Source organism: Triplophysa rosa, linkage group LG17, assembly GCF_024868665.1.
Source record: "Triplophysa rosa linkage group LG17, Trosa_1v2, whole genome shotgun sequence".
Lineage (NCBI taxonomy): Eukaryota > Metazoa > Chordata > Actinopteri > Cypriniformes > Nemacheilidae > Triplophysa > Triplophysa rosa.
The window spans coordinates 3,981,138-4,006,753 of record NC_079906.1 but is presented as its reverse complement, the minus strand read 5'-3'; the positions used below and the strand labels follow the sequence as shown (position 1 = coordinate 4,006,753).

General features: G+C 38.4%; 2 protein-coding genes across 2 annotated transcripts in view; one reads left to right on the top strand and one right to left on the bottom strand.

Moving 5' to 3' along the window:
* The window catches only part of acsl2 (acyl-CoA synthetase long chain family member 2), a 36,779-nt gene extending 35,325 nt beyond the window's left edge, over nucleotides 1-1,454 (top strand). The window contains exon 21 of the mRNA XM_057356411.1: nucleotides 590-1,454. Within this exon, the coding sequence (XP_057212394.1) occupies nucleotides 590-730 (141 nt within the window). The 3' untranslated portion in view covers nucleotides 731-1,454. The remainder of the gene's footprint in view (nucleotides 1-589) is intronic.
* A 567-nt stretch (nucleotides 1,455-2,021) lies between these two features.
* The window catches only part of bin3 (bridging integrator 3), a 62,047-nt gene continuing 38,452 nt past the window's right edge, over nucleotides 2,022-25,616 (bottom strand). The window contains exons 6-9 of the mRNA XM_057356425.1: nucleotides 21,398-21,438; nucleotides 10,417-10,558; nucleotides 9,191-9,325; nucleotides 2,022-3,483 (exon numbers count right to left, since the gene is read on the bottom strand). Coding sequence (XP_057212408.1) covers nucleotides 3,337-3,483; nucleotides 9,191-9,325; nucleotides 10,417-10,558; nucleotides 21,398-21,438 — 465 coding nt within the window. The 3' untranslated portion in view covers nucleotides 2,022-3,336. The remainder of the gene's footprint in view (nucleotides 3,484-9,190; nucleotides 9,326-10,416; nucleotides 10,559-21,397; nucleotides 21,439-25,616) is intronic.

The following is a 25,616-nucleotide window of genomic DNA, read 5'->3' as shown; positions in this document are numbered from 1 at the left end:
ATATACAGCCTCAAAATAATTTTGAAATGGTCTCTTAATTTTTAAAGATTTTCTTAATGTGCTATTTATAGGTATGTGTTTAGGTAAAGTTACAAATTTTGTTTTGTTTTGTGAACTACTAGCAATATTTCTCACAAATATCAAATAAAAATATTATTTCTATTTGGATTTATTTGCAGAAAATAAAAACTGGAGGAACAGGTCAAAATAACTAGATGCTCTGCATTTTTTGCGACCTTAAATACTGCAAAGAAAACAAGTTCATACAACAGTACCCGTATTTAGGAAAAGTTCAAAATGATTTTTTTATGTGGTAACCTTAATTTTTATCACATTTTCCATGCGTCTTCTTTCACTTTGCTGTTGGTTGACTTTGTCACTTCTGAGGTTTGATTTTGTTGAAATTCAACAGACACTGGACTGAAATGGACACAATACATCTAGAAATGCTGAATAAATGAAAATTAGGAATGGTCTCTTAATTTTTCCGCAGATGTACAGTATATTACATCAGGCAATGAAAATATATTGTAATGTACATCAAAGCAGAACTTCAATAGCAATTGATGTCTTGTTTCGTCTTCCTCAGGTGAAGGATTTATATTTGCACCCTGAAATGTTTAGCGTGTCAAACGGCCTCCTCACGCCAACCCTGAAGAGCAAACGCGTGGAACTACGAAGAGTTTTCAGTGAGCAGATCGCACAAATGTACAGTAAATCATCCATATAGAGACCTCACACACCGCATGAACATGCAGCATATCTTCAAGCAGATACATCATAGACAAATACATAATTGATACAGTATCAATTCTGCTGCCAAGCAATTTTTAGCCAACCTAACAATAGACTGTAAACAAGAGAAGCTACTGAACTGAAACTTTCTTTAATCATTTGTATTGTGTATGTGCATTAGCACACACTGGTGTATACCGCATACCATATAACTAGAATCAGAACAGGGACCAGAACCAGAGATTAAAGCTACTTTCATATTAAAACGTTCATAATCTCGATTAGAGACATTAGCGTTTTTTAATTGTTTTTTATAGTAAGATAGTTTTGTTGTTGTATGATATTTCTTAGTGCCAATTGGTCAGTTTAGCCAGTTTCTATACTGCAGTATGAATCAAGGTTTTAAAGGCCTGGCAGAACATTTCTGTCCATTGCATTAATTCTTGGGAAAGATTTCTTGGACAGCACAAATGATGACTTTGCACCATAGACCCAATTAATAGCTGTAAGTTAAATTGAAATGTCTAAATGATCTTTAAAGAACAATCTGTGTGAATTTTAAATCCTCTTTATTTCATTTGGTTTGTTGGCAAATGAAATTTCTGACTTTGTAAATGAGCATTTTGAGCTGTAAATGTTACACTAATACCAACTATAGAAATGTACTGTGTTTTACTCTTTTTATTGACAGAAGAATAAAGATGCATCACATTTTCATACTTTTTTGTATGCAGTCGCGTTTTTAAAAGGCGGTGATCTCGTGCGTATAGGGATGGTTCGCTCAAAAACGAAAATTCTGTCATCATTTGCTCACCCTCAAATTCTTGCTTCTGTTGAACACAAAAGATATTTTGAAAAATGTGGGGAAACTAAACTGTTCTGGGGCACTATTGACTACCATAGTATTTTTTTTTCTGTACTATGGAAGTCAATAGTGCCCCAAAACTGTTTGGTTACAAACGTTCTTCAAAATATCTTTCCTAGTGTTTAGCAGAACGACGAAATTTACACAGGTTTGGAACTTGAGGGTGAGTAAATGGCAGAATTTTCATTTTTGGGTGAACTATGCCTTTAATGTAGTAGAATATTCATTGTACATAGGGTTACACCTCTGAAACATATGATGGTAGATTTATAGTAAAGCGAAAATAAAATGAATAGGTTCAGCAACTGTGAATGCCTCATTTCTCTTGCTCATGTTTGCTAACCTCTGAAAGATGTTTGCAACTTTCTGACACAGCTTTATTTATGACAAACAGTAGTCTTGCAGTAAAATCATTCTTGAAATCCATACTACCAAACACAATATGAAACGAAACCAAATACTTGAATTAAACACATTTGTTAAAACCTCAGGCTATGATTTCAGTGTGTATAACAGAATCCCAAACATTCAGAGTCGAACAATAATTCTTCAGAGCCAAAGTTAGAACACAATATAAAGATAAAGTACCGCTTACACTTATTAATTGGGCAGACCATTTTTCCAAAATAACAGGCAATGCATTAAAGGTAGACCTTTGTGTGCTTGCTTGGATGAAAACCCTTAACCTTGGTGTGGCTAGCAACAACAGGCAATACAATTAACAAAAGCATTTAAATATTCACTCCATGTCAGAAATTAATAACCAGTAATGTAAAAACAATGAACACTACAAAGAAATACTTTGTCAGTATTGTTTCGGATCACCCTTAATAACGTTAAAACCCATTTTAGCACCAATAATTCAAGCCACATATTTTAATCAATGTTCTTAACAGTACTTGCGGATTATGGCTATAAACTATTAGTATTTATAAAGACATCTTTCTTCATTAGTTCACAAACAGAGATGAGAATAAAATCACGATCAAATAAAAAAAAATTATCGGTCAGTAGAGGGAGCCAGAGTATAATTCAAATGCATGTGGTCCACTCACTATACATCAGAATCCTACCAAGAATCTTAACAGTTGTAACGCAAATATGATTTCTGTCGGTTTTGACAATTCTACTAAACCGATATTTTACATTTGTCATTGATTAATACATCCTCTCCTAAAACCTTAAAGGTCTAAATTACCTGCAAGATTCCAGTGTTACACAATTTTGTGATGACACAAACAGCAAGAGATAGTGGGGGAAAATATCTCCAGTAGTAAACTAAACTTGCTACAAATAATTGACAACAAAACAACTTAAAAACGTTTTACCATTTAAACTTGAGATTTAGAAAGTATTACGATATTCAGTAAAGTATTTTAATAATCTGCCTAAATGTCAACTTTAGCTGTAGTGATATAATAATAATTAAGTTTGTTCAACAAAACGGTCTAATTTTTGAATGAGACATGGAAATGGAGGAAAAGATCTAAAGACTTCCTGAATCGACCAATTTCATAAAAAATGACATCAGCTAGTGTTCTTTCATGCGTCATCGGTATGAACAAGATTAAAAACAACAAGCTTCTAAAAACAGGCCAAAGAAAGAAAAAAAAATACGTAACAAAATCCATCCCTGCTTGACGTGTCTTAAAGAAACATCATTAAAAGTCTACTTATGCTACAAGAAGTCTTCATTTGTTGTTCATCAGAGAATATGACACAGATTGTTTTGCAGATCAGTCATCGGCCACGATGGACAGAGAGCGCAACTCGTTCAGCTTGGACTCGTTCTCCTGTTTTCTCTGTTCATCTGTCAGCCCGCCCTGGTCAATCTGATCGGTCAGTTCTGTGAAGATCGTGTGCATCTCTGTAAAATAGGCCACCTGAGAGGAATGAGGGGAACAAAGAAATGTCATTTAAAGTAAATTGCAGTTACCAGCATTGCAATTAAAAAGAGCTGCAAATAAATAATGTTCCGTCATGACAGCAGAAAAACTGACCATAGAAAACAACATTTATGCTTTGGATATCTAAAGGGATAGGTCATCCAAAAATGAACAACCAAAAAGGTTGTTTCAAACCTGTATACATTTCTTTGTTCCAATGAACACAAAGATATTTGGAAGAATGTTAGCAATTTTCGGTTCTGGGACATCATCCACTACCATAGTAGGAAAAAAAACCTTTTTTTTGTTCTGTTGAACACATAATGAGGTATTTTGAAGAATTTAGGAAAACAGTTCTCGGACACCTTTGACTACCATTTAATTCTTCAATGAAGTCCATGAACCGGAAATTGACTACCATTCTTCCAAATATCTTTCTGTGTTCATCAATTCAAAGTCATTTATACAGGTATGAAATTACATGAGTGTGAGTAAATGATGACAGAATTTTCATTTTTGGGTGAACTGTCCCTTTAAGTTCTGATCTCTGAATTTAAAACTATTTGCAAGATGGCTGATTTATTTGAATTGGTACAAAGTACTACAGTCCACCTCTCACCCCTAACCTTAACAGTCATTGACACAAAAGCAGATCATACAAAAATGTACAAAAAACGTCGTACCAATTTATACAAATTAGCCACCCTGTAAAAGTAAAAAAATTCCCATGAGACTGTATTCGAATAGCATTTCAGAATATGATTACAACTTACACAGCCAGAAGCGTTTGTATTCACTAGCGTAGAAAGTGTTTCGGCCGTTAGAATGAAATGTCAAATTGAAATGTGTAATTGGAATATAAAGAACGCTTCACTTAAAAAAACCTTCATGCACAGGCATAAATAGAAACACAAACAAGCAGCCTATACAGAGGTGCGAAGCGAGCGCACAATTAACGTCTGTGGGTAGCAGGTGACCCTCACCGTTCTTTAGCGCTCCGGGTGCGAGTGTCGGCTGAAAGCTTTTTTGACACGTCCCGCCCCTGCTCTTCCCCCGACCCGTGAGTCAGGGGTCCCGCGAGAGGTGCTTTGATGATTAATAGCCTTTAATCACATTACAGGCTCTAGAAGGAGTGGGAAGCCATTGAAAGCGCTGGGAAATACAACTGCTCGGAAACCTCCGCACACCGCTTACAGTACAAGCACTCGCAAACAGATCCAAACCTTCTCTTTCAATCCAGTGGGGAACAAATAGATTTTTACATATTCCAAAGATGCCAGTGACGCTTGACCGCGCAGAACTCGATTTTTCCCATTTTTAGTCTGTTGCTAGGCAGTTGTTAGGGTGAGCTTACACTGCGAAAGAGCCCATGCCTATTCGTTAGTCATTAGGTCATTTCCTTTTCTGGTTAGCAATATTACGCTAATTATCGCAAAATAAACTTCATGCAGCGACCACTGAGTTAGCCAACTATGGATGAGAAATGACTTCAAGGAAACTTTCTAGGACTTCCCCTATTGGTTCTGATACTCTGAATAAATATTATGATAGAACTCCATCTTTCTTGAAGGGTGGGAAAGGCTGCGATCATTCTCCACGCTTGTGTAAACTTCCTCTCGGTTTGATGAGACTCTAATCAAAGACTCTCGACTGGATGACAGTCGGTGGCACCCTGTGATCTACGACGGTCCAGTTCCTGCCCAGTGCTGAATGGAAGCGGATACTGGTCTGGGCTGTTTATGGTGGTCTCACCACATGAAGAGCCGAGAGGGGATCTGTTTACAGCGCTGCGCGTGGGGCTGGAAGGAAAACTAGCTCATAGGAAAATCCGCCTTGGACCTGTCAGAGATCAGTCAAAATGGCAGATGAATGATGCCGCCACACGCGAGCTAAAATGCAGGTACGGCACCGCATTTTTGCAGCCCGCGGCTCATTCGTGGAACTTCTGATACAATCGGCACGCTTCAACCTGATTGGTTGGCTTTAAGAAACTTGCAAGGTCAGGCTGCGCACACCGCAATATTGCCAGATGGTTTTTGTTTAATGGACAGAAGTTGTTGTTATGCACATATTTACGTATAAACTAGGCAGTGGGTTCTGGAAAACCTGTCTCCATCCACCCAGGATCTCATTTGAACTGTTAGTCCTCATCTCCTGATATAAGGCCGTGTGTGCGTGACTCAGCAGGATAAGGGACTCTCAGCGTGACAATGTTCGGTGAGTCAAACTGTTTCGGCACCAGGACGACTGGAAACACAAACAAACTCTTTATAATCCGTTCTGCATCAAAAAGCATCTTCTTCACCGCACCTGAGCCCACCCACACCCCTCCTCTTCTTCATCGTCACAGATCAGACTGTGCGCACTGGAATATGTGGGTGTTGGGTGTACGGCACTTTGGGCTACTGAAACCGCTTGATGAATGAGTGGGTCATCTGCTACCCATCTGTCAGCTGAAAGCTTCAGGAAAGACCGTATTTTCAAGGCTGATCTGAGATCAGTCTAATACTACATTAATAAATTCATTTATTTATCTTTTTGTGCACACCGTTTCAATGACTATTTCTCAATGCAGGAAATGAGAAGCATAACAAAACAATGTGTAGCTACAAAAAAAAAATTGAGGCTTGTTCCATTGATGACATGCAGATGTTTTGTCCCTACTTTGACAGACACAGTACAAGGGTCACAGGTCAGATTTGAACCTTGGCCTCCCACATGAGCATCGCAGCATGGGTGCTGATCAATAACACTTCTGTTTTTCTCTCTCTCTCTCGTCCGTGTGACGTTGTCTCTGGCTGTCATGCTGACAATTACCCATTTGGTTAATCCTACTCAAGCTAATAAGATAACAACACCTGACACAACAAATACTACTAAACTGTTACACTGTACTCACAATAGTCTACCATTTAAATAATACACTTTCACTTATTATTTATTTTGTTACCTACTGGAGCCAAAACACAGCTGCTTCAAATATGAGTGAGCTGCCTATTTAGAGGACACTTATCATAGAGCACGTATTGAAATATGTTATTAATTATTTGGTTTGAAAGCGAAACAGTCCAGATGGAGCAAAACTTAGATAAAACACAGGTTTAATTCTTTTCCATGTCGCGTTAACGGGATGATTTAGTCATTTGTTTTACTATTGTTTGCGTTTATGCAACCATATGAAATAAAATGTTAATATTTTTTGTATTCAAATTATTTTAAAGTGTTTTCTCTTGTACAAGCATTACTAATAAATGCAGGGATGTAGAAATAATTTGATAAATGAGGAATATGACAAACCTTATCATCCTGTCTCATAAATACTAACTATGTGACAAACCGTTCACACGATAGTTATAGACCGTTTCATAGGAAGCGCGCGCCAGGACTTCAGCTAACTTCCGGTCTGTGTTTGGCTAGTGTCTAATAATATAACTACTTATATTTGATTTAATTTACGTTAATATTATTTTGTATCATTATTATTTTACTGTATAATAATTTTATTAAATAAATGATTTTTTGAATGGGTCCTGTAGTTTTGACGCATTTGAAGAAACCATATGGTACATAGACTGACATCTAGTGGTAGAGCTTGGTATAGCAAAGTTCAAAATATTGGAGAGAAGTATAGCCAAGTAGCGGTTCTTCTTGGCTTCTTTTGCTGGTTATCAGATATAATCTACAGGCACTCTATTGTTTGTGAATGTGTACCGGAAGTTAAGGGCAGCCCATGAACGCGCACATGCGCAGCAGAGCATGTGAGCGGAGCTGAGCGGTGAGAATTTCCGCTCCCCACTCAATAGGTCGCACCAGACTGCTCCGCTCCCCGCTCACCTACAATTTCATCCCGCTCCGGTGAAATCGCTCCATGCTCGCTCAAATTTAAAAATTCCTCTGCATGCCTAACACCTGCCATTTTCAATCGAAGCCTTACCCCTCGTTTACACCGCACGCATCTGCGGCACGTTACGGCTCCGACGCGGCTACCGGAACTGATCGCAGTCATTCTAGTCTATGCTTCAGCTGTGATCGGGTGCCTCCTCTTCAGGAATTTCAAAATACGTGTTCAGCGCTTCACGTGAACCTATGTGCATCACGCATCATGTCATAATGCGTGCCTGCTGCAGACGCGTTGAAAGGGTTTATGATAAAAGAGACGCTCGCGTTCAGAAGACACTGCGTTAACACTTAACTCTGATTACACATGAGACTAAGCGAGTATCTAGCAAACGCGAGCGTCTCTTTTATTAAAAACCCTTTCGACGCATCTGCAGCAGGCACGTATTGTGATATGACGCGCCACACACATGACGGGATAAATACATGTTTTGCCGAGCTTCGCATTACTGCTTGAAGAGGAGTCACGGATCGCCACTGCTATGCTTGTGTTTACACCTGACATCTCTCCTTCACAAACGAACAATTTTTGAAGTGGCTGACAGTTTTGTTAATTGTTGAAGGCACAGGTGAATTCTGGGTGGATTTGTGCATGCCCTAGACTCGTGGTGTGAGCGGAACCGAAGCGAGACAGAGCGATCGCTCCGGCCTTTGGATAAAAACCCACTCAGCGCTCCGACTATAGTTTGCCCGCTCCGCACCCCGCTCGCTTCCCACTCCGCTCCGCTCACATGCTCTGATGCGCAGTAACGTTTGTTTATGTTGTTGCTTTGTAACAGTCTATGCATGATTTGCTGAATGTGGGAGTAAGCCATATCTGGATTGTTGATCTATGACGGCGTTCATTCATTCAGTCGCTGTTGGTCAACACTTCTACTTGGTCCTAAAGCTGGTGTTTCATGCTGCTCACTACACTTGTGATGGAACTACACCTGTGATCAGTCTGATAAGACACCCGTGTGAACTTGAGGGGAACTGACCTCACACATCTACCTACATACAATTCTACCTTTGACACGGCTGGTTTCAAGTAAAAAAGCTCTTGCATTGGTTATTTGCAAGTGTAATCCAAAAGTCATTTATCACCCTGGTGATCGTGATTATGAAAGCATCACTGCCACTTCACAGGCACACACAACAACAAGAGTTGAAAATGAAAGGGGCCATAAGATGGCCTTTTGCTCTTGTATTACAGATACTAGTTCCTTTCTCTGTTTTATCTTGGGGTTTGTGTGCGTTACACAGAGTCGGAGCTGTGGACATGAGCAGGATTGTGGGGGTTAATCACATTAGAGAGGAAGTGTGTAGAGCGACAGAGTTTTGGAGCGCAGAATAAAGGCGTGCGTGTTAGTCTGGGTTATTCACATTAGACATGGGTGGAGGAAGCATCGAGCTCTAACTTTAACTACAATGTGTTTTTAAGCGCGTTTCTTCAACTTCTGCCACTTTAATGTCCCCGTATTCTTTTTTTTTTTTTTTTAATAGTTACATACAGCATTTAAACTGTGATATAGATGGGATTGTTGTACGCTTGTCCCAGACCCATCATCTATAAAACTGAAAACCCATCATAAAATTATGACACTTCTACAGCGGTTGCATCATTTCCACTAAAAGCAACAATTCTACTCCAATATGAATTTTTTTTTAAAAGTTGGTCAGTTGACAAAGGCCATGGGTGGACTGGGGATGCAGTTACGAACGAGTTGTGAACATTAATCACAACACAGCTCAAGAACCTCTTATTTCAAAGAGCACAATCTCCGTATGCTACCTCGAACTGGGATTTTGCATGTGGTCTTCTTACCTGAGCTCGTATCAGCGCCTCAAAGCTGGGCTGAAAGTAGTCGATGCGACTGTTGTAGAATTTCGGCATCTCATCCAAAAGCTGCTTGTTCTTGGCCTCAAACTCTTCTCTGACGGGCTTCAGTTCTTCCCTGGCCTGAAAACAAAACACACAAAAACAGGCAATGACTTCCACTTATTAAAGCTCATTGTCATGGTTTGTCATTAAAATAATAATAAGGCCAGGGCATTTTCAAGGATGTGGAGGTGGGGAAGAGAAACATTCATGATGGTATCACAAGTTGTCAGTGATAGGTGACCTCTGGTATGTTTCTTTTTTATATATGGCACATGTGTAAATGAATGTGATGTGTTGGGCAGGCCCAGCAAACACACACACTATGAATTCTTTTATCCTCTGCAATGCTGCTTAGCCTTTTTGTGTGTGTGTGTGTGTGTGTGTGTGTGTGTGTGTGTGTGTGTGTGTGGGCAGTATATGCATGAAGTTTTCCAGTGACCAGTCTTGTGTCTGCTGCGCACATACGGTCCTTCACGTGTCAACATACAAATGCATAATGATCCAGAAGCTGGCAAAAACACAAACAATTACTGTTTGCTTGCATTTAAAGCGCGAGCATGTGCGCGAAACCCAATTATCCAGCGCCGCATTGCGCGCAGCCTCTTAAAAAAGTGCAGCTGAGAGTTGAGAGGCTGTTTCTCTTGCGTGGGTGAGAGCGCTCGCATGTATACATGTGCTCTGAATACTTCTGCACCCATCCAGGCCAGCTTCCTTCACTTGTTGCTGTGTGCTAAAAACATCAGAAATGTATGAGAGCAGACAGATTATAATAAACCCGATGACCCTCAGGGTTCGGCACAGTCACACTCCTGCATCAGCTGCAGAAGATACAGCATGACATGATGCCTCTTGATCAGCCCGAGACATGTTCACAACATGAACAAACAACATCGGACCGCATTGTATGGACACTTTTCTCAAATGATCTTCTTTTGTGTTCTAGAAGAAGTTATTGCGTACCATGCTGTACGTCTACTTATTATTGGTCAACCTAAATCTACTCCATTGGTTGATCCAATTTTTTTGTGCGGGGCAGATTGCAACTCCTAAACAAAAAGCAACGAGCTCAGAGCCACAGTGTTTACACCTTTCAGTGAAATAAACCCACAAAAGTATTTCTGACTTGTTTCTGGGTATTACAATGACAATAAAAAGGCAATGTTTGGTACCTGATGGAGTTTGACCATGATGGGCCCCGTCTTCTCTTTTTCTTCATACTTCTCTACTTTCGACTGGAGTCTCTTGTAATCTTGAAGAGCTTGTTCCCTTCGTTTCACTGACATGTTCAGACTGGGAAACACACTGCTGTACCTGAGTTCAGAAAAACATACACAGCAAAGAAAGTGAGAATGATGATGAGCAACGACAATTGAGATCAGTATGAATGTTAATGGAAAGAGGATGTTTACTCTACAATATTCCATATACATTTTTTGATTTCATCCCATCTTTAAAATTGTGTAGTGTTTTTATAAGTGACTTATCTGTGGACTTTCTATTTTTTTATTAATGTGCCCTCATAATATTTAAAGCGGAGGTAACACGCAGTTTCTGCCAATCTCATATTAATCTTAAATGCCTATAGAGTAGTATTGCATATTTCGATGAGTATTTAGTTTCAATATCCAAAAACGGATATTGCTGTACAATTATTTCCGAAAACAGAGGTCGAGGTCCTGGAGTTTAGCAGGGGCGGAACTTAAGCACGAGCACACAATACATCATCGCATTATCCCTGCATAACTGTTAATTCACCATAGGTTTGTGTTGTTTACATTAGATTGCCAACAAAACACAGACATTTGATGAATTAACACAGTTAATTCATCAAAATGAATCAAATTACACTCAAAACAATTGAGTAAATATTAAAGCTGTGAAATCAATGAAATATACTGTTTAAACTGAGTAAATGCAAGTAAAAAAAATTAAGTAAATCTGAGTAATTTAATATTTTTGGTGAATTCTAATAGAAATATTTGTGTATATTAAAAATATAGTTAAATTAAATACTTTTTTTTAATAAACTTTAATATATGCACATTTCAGAGAAATTTAACTGTTAGATTTTTAATAAATGTTTTATATGTCCCACTAAAAAAAATCCCACACAAAGTTTTTATTAGGTTAATATAGCTGTTTATTTCTTTGATATTTACTAATCCCACAGAATTTTTTTCAGAGTGTATCAGATTGAAACGATCTGCAAATCCAGCGTTATGTCCACCATTTAAATAACATTCATTACCGAAATGCCGTGAACAAACAAACACAGCTGAACTTCCGTAACCCGAACGAAGCACATTGATGGGCGTTCTCTTTCACTCGCTGGTTGATGTGTGGGCATGCTTTTCCAGGAGAATTGTGCAATAAGGGACTGAGAATCCTTGTTACGAAACGGGAATTCATGTTCGAAAAAAACTTTCCGATACCTATACGAACCCGGGCGGAGTGTATCGAGCACAGAAATACTACGTCATACGTAGTATTCGATTTTTGACAATTTGACCATGTTAAGCATTAGAAGCCAACACGTTAAACATTGTAAAGAAGTCAGAATGCATGAAATAGCATGTTACCCCACTTTAATAAAAACATTGACCTGGGGGCGATACATCACGATACAATCGTTACCTCAGTTTCATGCCAACTTTAAGAATATGAAGTACGAGTGTTGTCGTTCATTTACACGACAACAGCGTTTTGGTTGCTGAAAACACAAACTTCAAAATATGGGATAATTTTTGTTTCTTTGTAAGCCACAACACAGTGAGCGGTTTTAGTTATTTTCCCGAATCAGTCTCATCTGTGGCGATCGGTTTGACAAAGTTTTTGGCTGTACTGTTGTGTAAACGTACCCTTAGATAACAATGAAACTGATATGACTGGTGCCCTTATGCCAGTGTACATCATTTTAAACACATTTATCAAGAATACGGTTCATTTCTTTGTGTATAAGTGGAAAAAGGACATATTGCTTGACAACTTTACTTTTGAGGACACACAAATCAATAAAGCAAACCAAGAATCTGTCTGTAAGAAACCGCAGTGTTGTTTTTCACAATATTGCAGGAATGTTTAATAATGTCATGAAGAGGCTCACGTAGCGCTCGCCCATTTTATCAAGATCACTTAATTAAAGACACCAATGGCAAGGAGGCATTTTGCTTAGATTTTTTTATTGTTTCTATTCCAAATGAAAATCTAATCTCTGGGTGAGAAGCCTGGTCTCGGGCAACTAAAAATAGGAGAACTCTAAACTGTAACTTAGCAACAGAGTCCGCCGTTTCGGTTCGAGGCCTGACTGCGTTTCGACTTTGCATTGCCTGGGAGCTCTGAGAAACCCAGTACAAACACACAAGACATGTACAGCTCCAACACGGTTTTGTTCTCTGTGACTACTGGAAGAAAAAAAGAGGCTGTTTACTTTGTAAAAGCTACGGTGTTCAGAGTAGGAGGTCAGTTGTAGGGTCAAGGAGCTATAAGTGTATGTTCTTATGTGCAGTATTTTGGGGATTGAGGTGAAGAATCTCAGGTGTATCTGCTGTGGGTTTTCTGCAGTCGATGTGATGCATTGAAAAGTCTACTGACAATAAGTGAGAGAAGACGCGATGAGTTCTGAGGTTAAACTGAAATGGGCAATATAGAGAATGCTAAATACTGAGATTGAATAGACCAATAATTTTGTTATCAGTCGCATTTGCCAGATGCTTCAATGTGGTAACGGAGGAAAAAAATAAAGTACATCTACACAATATCTGAACACACGTTTTTCAAGGTTATGCCAATACAAATAAATGCACAAGAAAAATAATATACAGCTGCGGGAACAAATTTCAAGGGACCATTTCAAAATCAGTTTTTCGGATTGAAAAATGTTACTATTTATAGGTATGTGTTTAAGAATAATGATCCCTTTTGTTTCATTCTGTAAACTACTAATAATATCTCAAATTTCAAATAAAAATATAGTTTCTATTTGTATTTATTTGCAGAAAATGAAAACTGGAAAAACAGGCGAAAATAACAGTTAAGATGCTCTGTATTTTTCAGACCTCAAATACCGCAAATAAAACAAGTTCATATTCACTTTTAAGCAACACAACAATAATATTTGTACATGTATTTAGGAAAAGTTCAAAAACTATTTTTTAACGCGATAACCTGGATTTGTATCAGTTTTTATGTGTATTTTGTGACATGCTGTCAGTATTTCACATTGCTGTTGAATGACTTTCACTCCTGAGGTTTGATTTTGTTGAAATTCAACAGACACTGGACACAATACATCTAGAAATGCTGATTAAATGAAAACTTGAAATGGTCTCTTATTTTTTCAGTGGCTGAATACTTAAAAATATTGAACTAACTTGAAATATATATAATATTGAACAACAAGAGTCAGCAAAAATGGAAATGACAACATAAAATGCCACGACAACTCATTTACCTACTATAATGTAATGTAAGTCATGACCTGAATTTATCCATATAGATTGGATTGAAAAGAAAGCAGGTTAGACAGGTTATGCTACAATACAACATTGTAACAGTTTACTGAAATTTTGAAGGTTGAAGGTTCAACTTCGGCCCGTATCGCGATCTCTGTGATGTAAACATACAGTTTACTTTGACGTCAACCTCTGAAAAGATGTGAACATAAATTGACATTGGGCATGAAATCACACTGAAACGCTAAAATGATGAATTATTATTATGAGCTTACTTTTGCGAATTGGGATAAGGAGCCAGTACTCGAGCCAGTTTACTTTAAACCAAAAAGTTAGGAAAGTTGCAGCGTAAAAATTGTAATGAAATCTCACAGAAACGTTAGTATAGTAAAGAATATCGGGCACTGTTAAATTGTGTGATATAAGAGCTAGAAATTAACGAATTAACCTGAGCCTGATCTGATTTCATGCAGTTACCAGTTGATAGTGAATAAGGTAGTGGAAAACTAGTGGTCTAAGATCTGGGTCAGTAATCAAAAGGTTGAGATTTTGAAACATGCAATCCATAAACTAATAAACTTTTGGGCAAGAGTTAAACAATTAGTAAAAATAGTGAATCGGAGTTTACAGCCTTTAACATTAACAGAGAGAGATAGAGAGAGACAGTGACCTGGCTTTACCATGCAGAGTTGTGTTAAGACAAGCCTTAAAATTGTTTCCCACAGGAAGTAGAGAAGGGAGCGGCCCAATATCACTGGAGCAACGTCATAGGACCCAGCCCCGCAACCTACGCTCTCTCTCTCTATTTATAAAACACCACCTTGCTTCAATGACTCTCTCGTATCTCTTCACTTCTTGGCACGAATGTTAAAGAGTACATTCCTCGAGATCATAAAAAATACATTTCATGAAGTGTTTAATTTAGCCGTGTTTGAATGTAAGCAATCTGCCAAGTTGTAAATCCGAAGGTGAACGAATAACAAAGTTATTAGCTTATAAAAAAGGTAATCGACTCTGAATCACGCGAACAAGACATGACCTGTCCGAATCTTTAACCACAATGTATCTACGTCACTAGAAATAATCCCCGCCTAGGACTGACTGCGAAAACTTAACTCTCTCCTCCCCAAACACTGTACTAGCTCGTTCGTGACGTGTGCATCATGTCTAAGAGAAGCTGTGTTCTATGTAGTGAAACTAAGTCAGTCTTATTTTCACTACCAAAGGAAGAACTTCTGAGGAAAAAATGGTTACTATTTATTTTTCAAACGACACCAAAGGAGTATAAACCGAACGTTTTACTTTGCGCCCGTCATTTTACCGAAGATTGCTTCATCAATCTTGGCGCCTTTACTGCAGGATACATTAAACGTCTTTCCTTAAAAGATGTTGCAATACCAACTTTATTTGGACCTGTAAGCTCCACCGAATCACAACCTGTAAGTGTGACTCTTTATTTTTGTCTTTACTTAAAATTAAATTTGTGTGACGTTATCTCATGTCTGTGTTTAGCTAACGTTACCGTTATTTTGGGGGTTGTTACTGTTTGTTTACCTAACGTTAGCTAAACTCATTGCGCTAATGTAAGTGTTCAACCATATTAACTCACAAAGTCTTTATTTCAAGAACTGCGTGGTGTACTATAGTTATAATAACATCTGAAGATACGAACACCGTACACTGTATGCCGTGATAACTAACTGTTACAAGAGAAGTGTCCAAAACAATCCTTTTTCTTACTGGCATCTGTATAAGGATTAAAGAATGATTCGTCAGACTCGGGCTCGAACTGGTAAGGTAAAATCGACGCCATCTCTCTCTATACACTGTTAATATCCAACCACCTGCAAACCGTAATACAGTAGTAATGATAGGCGGTCCATTTGTGACACATGCTGAACGCGTTTGACCAATCACAGCAGACTAGACCATTTGACCAATCACAGCAGACTACACTATCTGACCAATCAGATCAGACTACACTATCTGACCAATCAGATCAGACTACGCTGGCGGAAAGGCGGAGATTACACAGATGAATCACGGAACGAATCATTTGAGAGTCAGTCAAGAAGTAAGGTAATAAAAACTGTTTATTATTACGAAATAATAGTATTTTTACATCATGTATGTACATAAACTTGTTGTCGGACACTCCATAAACCAAAATAAGCCCTTAAAAATATTGAGGAATGTACTCTTTAAGGTGACAACTGGATTACAGAAAACACAATATTATAACATTATATTAACTCCAAACATGACATAATTTAACATTTCATGGCCAGGACCTTTTTCAAAACAGCGATACGTAAATCCTCCGCTTTTGAAAGAGTTTTAAACGCCTACCCAAAGGAGACAACAGCAAAATTCCCCAAAGATGATAACGTCGCCTTCTGTGAAAATTTTGCTTCCATGACATCAAAACTTTCTTTTATATTTTTTTAATTGGGTAGTATTTTATCAAAGCCACATTGATCGGAAACAAATCTACCAACATCAAAGACATTCAATAGGAATTGAATTAAATAAACTTTCCCCGCGAGTGATAAAGATCGTAGAACGCGATTGTTCGTGTTTGGTGTGAACCCAGCATTATGCTGTGTTCACACCAAACCTGAATTAAGTGATTTGCGTGAGTAAATTATATACAAAATCAATGCAAAGACGCTGATAGATGCAAACTCGCGGCAGGCGATGCGAATGTGCGTCAATCGCATCTTCCGCACAAGCCAAAAATATTTGTCAACTCGCGCGAAAATAACGAACTTTTCCCGTGAGTAATAAAGAGCGACATTTGCTGTGAACACAGCATCACAACGACAATACAATACAAGCTTTCCTATGGCTCAGTGGTTAGAGCATGGCGCTAGCAACGCCAAGGTCATGGGTTTGATCCCATGGATTACGCATACTTGGAAACAAATGTACAGTATAAATGCAATGTAAGTCGCTTTGGATAAAAGCATCTGCCAAATGCATTAAATGTAAATGTAACTAATGGCATTTGCAATGAGCACGCCACACACCACAGCTACACGAACCACAGTCAAACCGATCACACCTATCTTAAACATCTATTTCTACATTTGACTCTACTGAGAACAGTATTGTTCTTGAAAAGACGACATCTAAAAACTCCTAACAGGAATGGGTCAGTCTGACTAGAGGACTGCCCGTCTGACTCGGCACAACCCAAACACACAGTCACGCGCCCGTCATGTCCAAAAGCTTTCGTGATGTTTCGTTGATCATCCACATGGCTGCACACACTCGTGCTCCACCTCGCCTTATAATTTAACACTCGTCTGGTCTGGCTGCGGGTGTGGTGGCCGCTTGACAAAGAGAATGACAGAAATAACAGCTGGACGCAGTCACACACGCAGATCCCCGAGCCAAACCAGAGTCTGGACAGTGTGGCCGCTACAGCAACCTCGTGCTTCTGTCAGCGGGACGGCATGACAGTCTTTCGGTTCGAGAGTTTAACCGGTTGACTCTTGACTGCTTTGTGCTGCATCACGCCTGAGAACGGCAATATTTAAAAAGGTCCATGTCTTTGACTCAGCCCTTACTTCTATTTTTATAATAAAATGAGACGCATCAAGAACACTATACAACACCGCCCTGCTTACATTAGACATTTAACTATAGTTTTACATCTTTGAAAGAATGTAAGTAGTGCTTGCCCATGCAAAACTTTACATTATGTTATTAATATTATGAATATCATAGGTTGTCGCAAAAGCATGACAGCAATCTTAAACAAAAACTAACATCACATCTCTTCGTAATAATAAACACGCAATTTGACATATTCACGTCTATTGCACAAATGGCAAGGGATGAGTTAAGTGCCAAATACGTGAGATAAGGGTTTTGTTCATATAACCCCAACTCTTAGTATGAGGAACAGTCAGCTTCTCAACACAACACATATTAGAAAAAATCTTCTTTTTGCGAACAAAGACTTCAGTCAACCAAGTCTAAACAACCACCCCCTAATGCATATCGCCCAGCGGAGATAATGGAGTGCTACTCACTCAATTCAAAACCGTTGCTGACTTCTGTTTGCGCAGACAAAACACACTCACCTGGTTCAGAGAAAAGAGTTATCACATTAAGAGATCCGACACATGTCTGAAGCCATTAAAGTTTCAACTGCCTTTCAGACAGATCACATTATAAATACTTTCATCCATGAACACAGCGAGAACATCGAGAAAGAAACAAGAAATGCTAAGCTATTCATGCACTAATGGAATCTTGTCTTTCATGGTATCTTGGCTTATTTCGGATTAATTGCGTTTCAGTTCAGGTGAAAACAAAGACGTGTGTTTTAAGGATTCCTCCGGAGGCAGGACGCAGTGACGGATGAAAGAAGTTTGTTAAAAGCCAAGCATGAAATGTCCAGCATTTGTGTGTTTGTGACATGCCCAGGTCATATTTCACTCCAAAATCAAATGGAAAAATAAATGCATTTTACATACAAAATAAAGCTGATTGTCTGACTGAATCTCCTGAAAATATGTTGAGGTCATATTTTACTTCATAGTCGAATTATGTTTTTCACAAATTATTAAATATAACATACTTCTATATTCTATATTTATATAATTAATAAATGTGGAAATTGTACATAGAACATTTTCATTTTTTTTCAAAGATAATTTCCAATGTTTCCAATATAATCAGTTTTGTATCATTACATTTTCATTGCCTCTATTTACACTAGTTTTACTTTGACTTCTTTTAGCGATTTTTAAACTATACTACTCTACCAATGGCGAATTAAGAGGAAAAAGTGGATCCAAGCTAACTTTTTAATCTTTTAATCTACCATTACATTTTTCCATTGCGACATTATTAAAGCACATATCAGCCCCAAAATCTTAATAAGGGAATGCAAAATAAATGAAAAAGAAAATAAATAAAAAATACCTGTACAGAAAAAAATGACTGCATAAAATCTGCAAAATTTGTACAAACTGTCATGAATGTATACGTACAATTGCACTTTCACAAATCCAACATATTTTTTGTTTTGTAATGACATTTCGTATTAAGAATTTAAAAACGTGATTTAATTATCACGAAAATGTAACTGTGCAAAACCGTAAAATACATTTTCCCCATTTTCTTTCTTAAAGTGATAGTTCAACCCAAAAAAACAATGCTGTCATTATTTACTCGCCCTCTTGTCATTTCAAACCTTTATGACTTTCTTTCTTCTGCAGAACACAAAAGAAGATATCTCAAAGTAAGTTGGCAACCAAACAGCACTGGACCCCATTCACTTCTACTGTATGAACACAGAACCATTGCAAGTGAATGCCGTCCAGTTAACAACATTCTTCAAAATATCTTCTTTTGTGTTCTGTGAAAGAAAGTCATACAGGTTAGAAATGACAAGAGGGGGAGTAAATGATGACAGAATATTTCTTTTTGGGTGAACTATCACTTCAATGTAATGAAATGAATTTGTCTTTCAGTTGGAGAGGAAATATGACCTGGACAGATTCACCCTTTAGACTACCGTAGGTATAAATCAGTGCTCCTACAACAACATATCGGTTAGCTTGCACAAGAGAAATGGTCAACCTTAAGTGCGTGTACTCATGTTTAGTGTCTCTCCTGTGCTCCCGGTGTCTGTGTGTGTGCGTTTCTGGGCCTGAGGCCACAGTAAGAGCCTACACGCACGTCCGCCACACACCCACCAGCCAGCGGAAATGAGAACCATTCCATCCTGCCACCAAACACACACACAACTGTACGCCTCACAACACACATCCCACCAGAAGATACTTTCCATCCGTCTCTCACAGCTTTATGGCTTCATCAGTGGCATGAGGTCAAAACCTCTGTGGTAAAAAGTGCGGTACTGAAAACAAAGAATTATATTTCTTATTTAAGTGACAACAGAAGAGCAAACTTTAAGGAAAGTTTTTGCAATAAACACTCTGGCACTCAAGAACCCTGAAACACACAACACACACAGAGGCGTTTTTTTAGGAGTGTCTCTGCGCCCACTCCTCTTCCCAGTCTCTCTTTAAGGCATGCTTCCTGTTCCGGCTCCTCCCACGAGGGGACGGAGGCATGGAATAGCACTCGTGGGGGCGAGAGGAGTGGAGGGGCGGACAGCCAAATAAACTTTCCTCCAGACGCATTCATTCATTCAGGACAGACCTGCTGCAGGCAGATCACGGCTCATATAAGCGCTCGGCGATTTTAATGTGCGCAGCTGAAAGGAAGTCTGGCGGGCTAAATGAGAGCTGTTAACACACCTTCTCGGTATTAATTAATTGCAGCCGCCTGGCTGTGTTTTTTATGCAATAAACATCAGGTCCTTCTGTCAAAGCGAAACAGAATAGTACGGATTTCTTTCCTGCCGAGCACATGCGGATTGATTCCAGGTGTTTAAAACAATAAGATCATTTCAGCCAGCATTCATAACTAGCTGAAGTTTGCCAACAAATTTAATATTAGCAATGTAACAACTACTCAAACCACATCGCTTCACTTCGGGTCAAATCAACAGATGTCCAACGGAAGATGATGTCTCAGCTGGAAACTATTTTATATGCGATCAAAAGAAAAAAATGATAAATAGAATAGCTTCATTCCTAGTGAGCTGCTTTGCGGTCTACTTTTCCCATAAGCAGGTACACTCTGAAGCAGCAAGCTTCCATACTAAGGGACTTGATCTAAAGCGCTTTAGGCCGTAACTCTGCACACTACATAAATAAAAAGCCTTTACATGAGATGAATGGGACTAAACAATTAAAGTTACTCCGGCTGCCGAATTTTTACAAGCAAATTGGCCGATTCTGATTGAGGTTTTTTTTACTTTACAGCAAGCACAAGCTCGAGTAAAATATTTCAAAATGTCACATCAAATTAAGTTTAGTGTAATGAGTAAAACAGTGATGCGATGGCATATATTTTCTAAAATACTAAATAGCAATCCTGCACAGAACTAGGCTTGTCTTTCTTTATGGCTTTTCTTTTTAAGTTCTTTGCAAACAGAAGCATTTCAGCTTTTTCACAAGCAAGCGTGTTTATGTTCTTATCCACCACATGAGAGGTTCCCTTACAAAAAGTGAACCATTGTTCTACTACAAATGAAAAAACATGGTTAACATGACATACTGTGTACTACATGAAATCCAGGTATGTTAATCATCATAAAATTCTCTTGAGTCCATCACAATGCATTTTGGGATTGAAATCTTGCGCAAGTGTAATGCTGCATTAGTATTTGGACAAAAGATATCATATTCACGTATATACTGCACCTATTATGCAGTTGAATTGGTAGTTACCTCGCTAGGTTTTGGAAAAGTGCTAAAAACTACAATGTTCAGAGGCCAGGAAGGCAATTATTATTATTATTATTATTGATAATAATAATAGTAATAATAATCATTTAATTTATGAACAATTATATAATTATTAAAATTATTATATTATATATTTACTGTTAATTATTAACTTAATGATAGTAATCAAAATAACAATAATAGTTATTTAATTATTATTATTAGTAGTAGTAGTAGTATATATTTAATATTACCATGATATTAACTTAATGATAATAATCAAAATAACAATAATAGTTATTTTATTTTATTATTATAATTATTATTATTATCATCATCATCATTATTATTATTGTTGTCAAAAACTGGTTATCTGTACTCACTTTTTCAAAGGGTCGATCACAGTCTTCTGAATCTGATTGACCTGCGTGGAAACGAGAACATAATCAGAAGCTGAAGAAAAGGCATGGCTAATATCATAATGACAATCATCAAAACAAGTCATATGGATCATTAAGTTTAACATTACAAAAACAATAAACTTCTGGATCTAGCTAATTAGCAACAGGACACAACATAACCCACACATTAACAACATCAACAGCTGTCACCCCTCCCTATCAATACGAAGAACGTTCTGCGTTCAAATGAGAAGAATGGAGAAAAGTTTGTGACGTCTTTTCTTTATTGTGCTCCTGGCCTGAGGAAAGCGAGAAAGACGTGAATATTAATTGAGCAGTGAATACAAAAGGCTGCAATCATCGAGGGACAGCACATGAAAGAACAGCCCCAGCTGGGGTTGAAAACGCTGAAAAGGGTGGGCTGCTGTACAAGATGAAAGTTCTTTGCAAACAAACATTTTTAACAATAACAGTTTATATTCCCTCCGTTCTTCTGTGTGGTGTCAGGGCTGGAGAAAAGTCGAGAGGAGAGGGGGTGTTTGAGCTAAATGGGTGTAAACGAACGTCGCATTGCCGCCTCAAGCCCTGAACCCCGCACAAATTGCCACACAATTAAAATCTTAAACTTGCAAAACATAATTTACGTTGCAGATCTGAGATGTCAATAGGATGTGGTTGGCTGAAAGAATACTAACCTAACCTGGCAAATTTCGCAAGTAACAAGCAAACAGCGAGCGCAAAGATGCAAAGAGGAAAGTCGACGCGAGCTGACAGGCCCATCAAAGAATCATAACTTATGGAGCTAATCAACATCTCACTCGCTATTGAGAGCTAAGTCAGTCACAAAGAGCAAACAAAACTCGATTCATAACAGATGGGCAAGCCATCTTTCAAATTGACATCTTTATTAAACAAGTTTAAAATGGTAGTAAGAACAAAGCAACAATAAAAATCTGCCACATATCATGTGCGACAATCTTTTTTTAGAGTGTCTGTCAATCTGCAGATATCAAAACACTCAACATTTGAGAAGTCATGGACCAATAAAATGCTACTGTAACTGAAAGTCTACAAAAATTATTTAAATATAGCGTCAGGTGAAAGAACAGCATGATTTCTCAGAGGTGGGAATGACTAAATGATCTAAAAGCATATAAAACCGACCCAGAGGTCTGAAAGGTAAGAAATTTGATAGAACTTAGTTTCTTTGTGGGCTTAATTATGAAAGTTTCCATAAATAGAGTTATTTGCAAGTATTTCTATTTTCAGACTTTGTAAAACAAGTATTTTCAAGTATGCTACAAGTAACATATGCTACAAACCTGTTCATAATGCATACTTCCAGATTTCTGTCTAAATCTTCTTTTGTTTTATTTACATGAAAAACAGTATGTCACACAGTATAATCATGCGAAGAACATTGGTCAGAGCTGTGGGCTTTGACACGATGTGTCAGGAATGTTTGTAATATACGAGTTCAGAACCCATTTGTTTTTACTCCACCATAATTTACTTCTCATATTTATAAGAAAAATGGCCCTAATACTGAACTGTGAGGTATACCATATAAAGGGTGGGTGGATGGATGGATGGATGGGTGGGTGGATAAAGTCTGCACCGGATGCAATCGGCATGACAAAACAGAACCTATTTTATTCAGTGATGCTGTCCATACTGTACGCATCGTGACAAATGCCTCACCCTTATGGGGTTCTATTGTCTTTTGTCACGTTTTGTGCACACACAGTGTAAATAAATTAAAGAAAGAAAATGACATTCCATTTTCACAAATACAGATAAAACGTTTTCTAGATTCATTTTTTCAGTGAAAAGATGTGCTAGTAGACAGTTAAAGCAAACAAGAGATGAAAGAACAGAACAGAAATGTAAGGAGATATTTAGTAGACACTGCGAAGGAAGTGATAGGCTGTGCTCTCATCATATGGAATATACGTGCCTGAGGCAGACACTCCAGCTCTAGCATGTGAATCAGGGGCCAGAGATCATCCACACACATTACATACCACCAAAAATACACACAATGCATACAAACCTTGAAAAATCAATATTCCTCACCACCATCATGGCCGCCAGTTATTACCAGTAAAAGCTTCACAGGCCTTAAAACTGTTCAAACACGACTTTAAAATACACAGTGCAGGTTGAGAACGAAGGATGTTATTACCATAACATTCTGTCTATCTGTATCCTCCCTCAGGCAATCCATCTTTTCCTCAAAATAGAGTGAAAAAGACGACAGTCTAGTTAGCATTAGCTACCGCAAGCAGGATCTGGTTGGTTACCGTGACAAAACCTCTCAATTCTGAAGCACAGGGGGAGTTTGTTGCATGTTTGGTGTCTGATTCATGGAAGTCTCATTAACCATTCAAGCATCCAGGGTGGTAATTCACACCAGCACACTGCAAAATGCAGAGCTGAAAAATCAGCTGTGCTAACATCTCTCGTCGCCCACGGATAGTGCGCCGTTCGCCTGCCAAGTACCCATACAGTAGAATATGAGAAAACGGTGCTCGGGCGAAAAGGAGAGAGCTGTAGAAAGCATTTGGCTTTGGTTAAACTGACTGAGGGGTCAGCGGAGAGCAAGGATATTTGCATCAGGCTTCAATCTGCTATTTCTGAGATCCGTGGACTGTATTACTAGAGGCACTTGACGTATATTTTGCCCTGGCAGGTTTGTGCATGAGTGAATATCTATGACATGCTTGACTGAGCAACTAATGATGGCTTTGAATATCAGCTGACGGGTTTTCTTGAAGAATTGCCACATTCTACAGTACAAATGTTTTTCAATGCTCATTGGGAATAGATCAAAACGTTTCATTCACTGACAACATGAGATGTCCTAAAAGTACATCTGCATATCAGTCAAAGCAAAAAAGTATCAAGTATCAATCAAATACTCTCAGGCAATGTGTTTGTCTTCTCTGCAGCATTCCTTTTATGAGACAAACGTCGGGGTTTCAACACATCTCAGACAAGAGCCCTGCACCGCTGTGACCTCCGCACGCAAAGCGCTGTAGGTAGGGTCACAGAAGGACAATTTTACAAAGATTCCTAGATAGCAAGCAAACCGGAAGTGTCACTGTAAACGGTGAAAACAGTAAAAGACTGTAAAAGTTTAAAAAAAAGGTTATATATTTGAGCATTATATTTTAATGTCATGATATGCGCCTTTTGACAGTGTGTCGTACATGCATCTAGATATTTACAGGATGAGATTCTCTTCCATATTTTGATCTTTGCATTGCCACTGCCCACGTAATGACACCTCATGAGAATTGTTCAGAAATCAAAAAAATATATTTTGAGAAACGTCTCGGTGGTTTTGTGTCCACACAGTGGAAGTCAATAGGAGTCAATGTTGTTTGCTTACCAAGATTCAAAATATTTTCTTTTGTATTCTGCAAGAGAAAGTCACTCAGGTTTGGCATGAGAAGAGGGTGAATAAATAAATTTAAAAAATCATTTTGGGATGAATGATCTCTTTAAGAGGTCTAGCTTGATGTTTTTTACCTTTATGCGCATTGAGTCGTGTGAACGGCCCTTACCCACTTTTTGCAGACCACCTAGACTCTTAAATGCTACTCTTCTGGCAGCAAGTCAAAACTATGTAATTCGCTTAAGGGCTCTTAACTACATTTCAAAGAAGGAAAGGAAAAAGACAACAATCAGTAGCACCAGCAGCAGGAAATGGAGAAGACAGTAAGGCAGAGATGGATCTCATTTGAAGATGCATGTGCGCACCGAGTGTAGAAGGGCGTGGGGTCTGCTATGAGAAAAAAACACACTCATGCCCAATCTGCTGGAGGGAAGACAGAACACACTTCTGCCAAAGTCAGAAACGCAACTATTTTCCACCGCCAAAAGTGGAAAATAAACACGGGTTAGAAGGTGTTGCAGGGCAGAATTGAAGACGGTACATTTTTGAAATGCAGGAAACAGAAAGTTATACCCGATTGGCGTCGCTTTATACCGTCTTCACTAGTTTTTCTTCATGCAGTCATTCATGATGGAAAAGACTAGGGCTGTGCAAAAATATCGATACATGTACTGTAAATATCACAATATTTTTTTTTCGATAGTGATACCTCTACTATCAATAATTTACATACGGCCAAAAGTAAGTGGAAGCGAGCATGGCGAAAAATACAAGAACGCTTGGAGCTCTCAGAGCTGATGT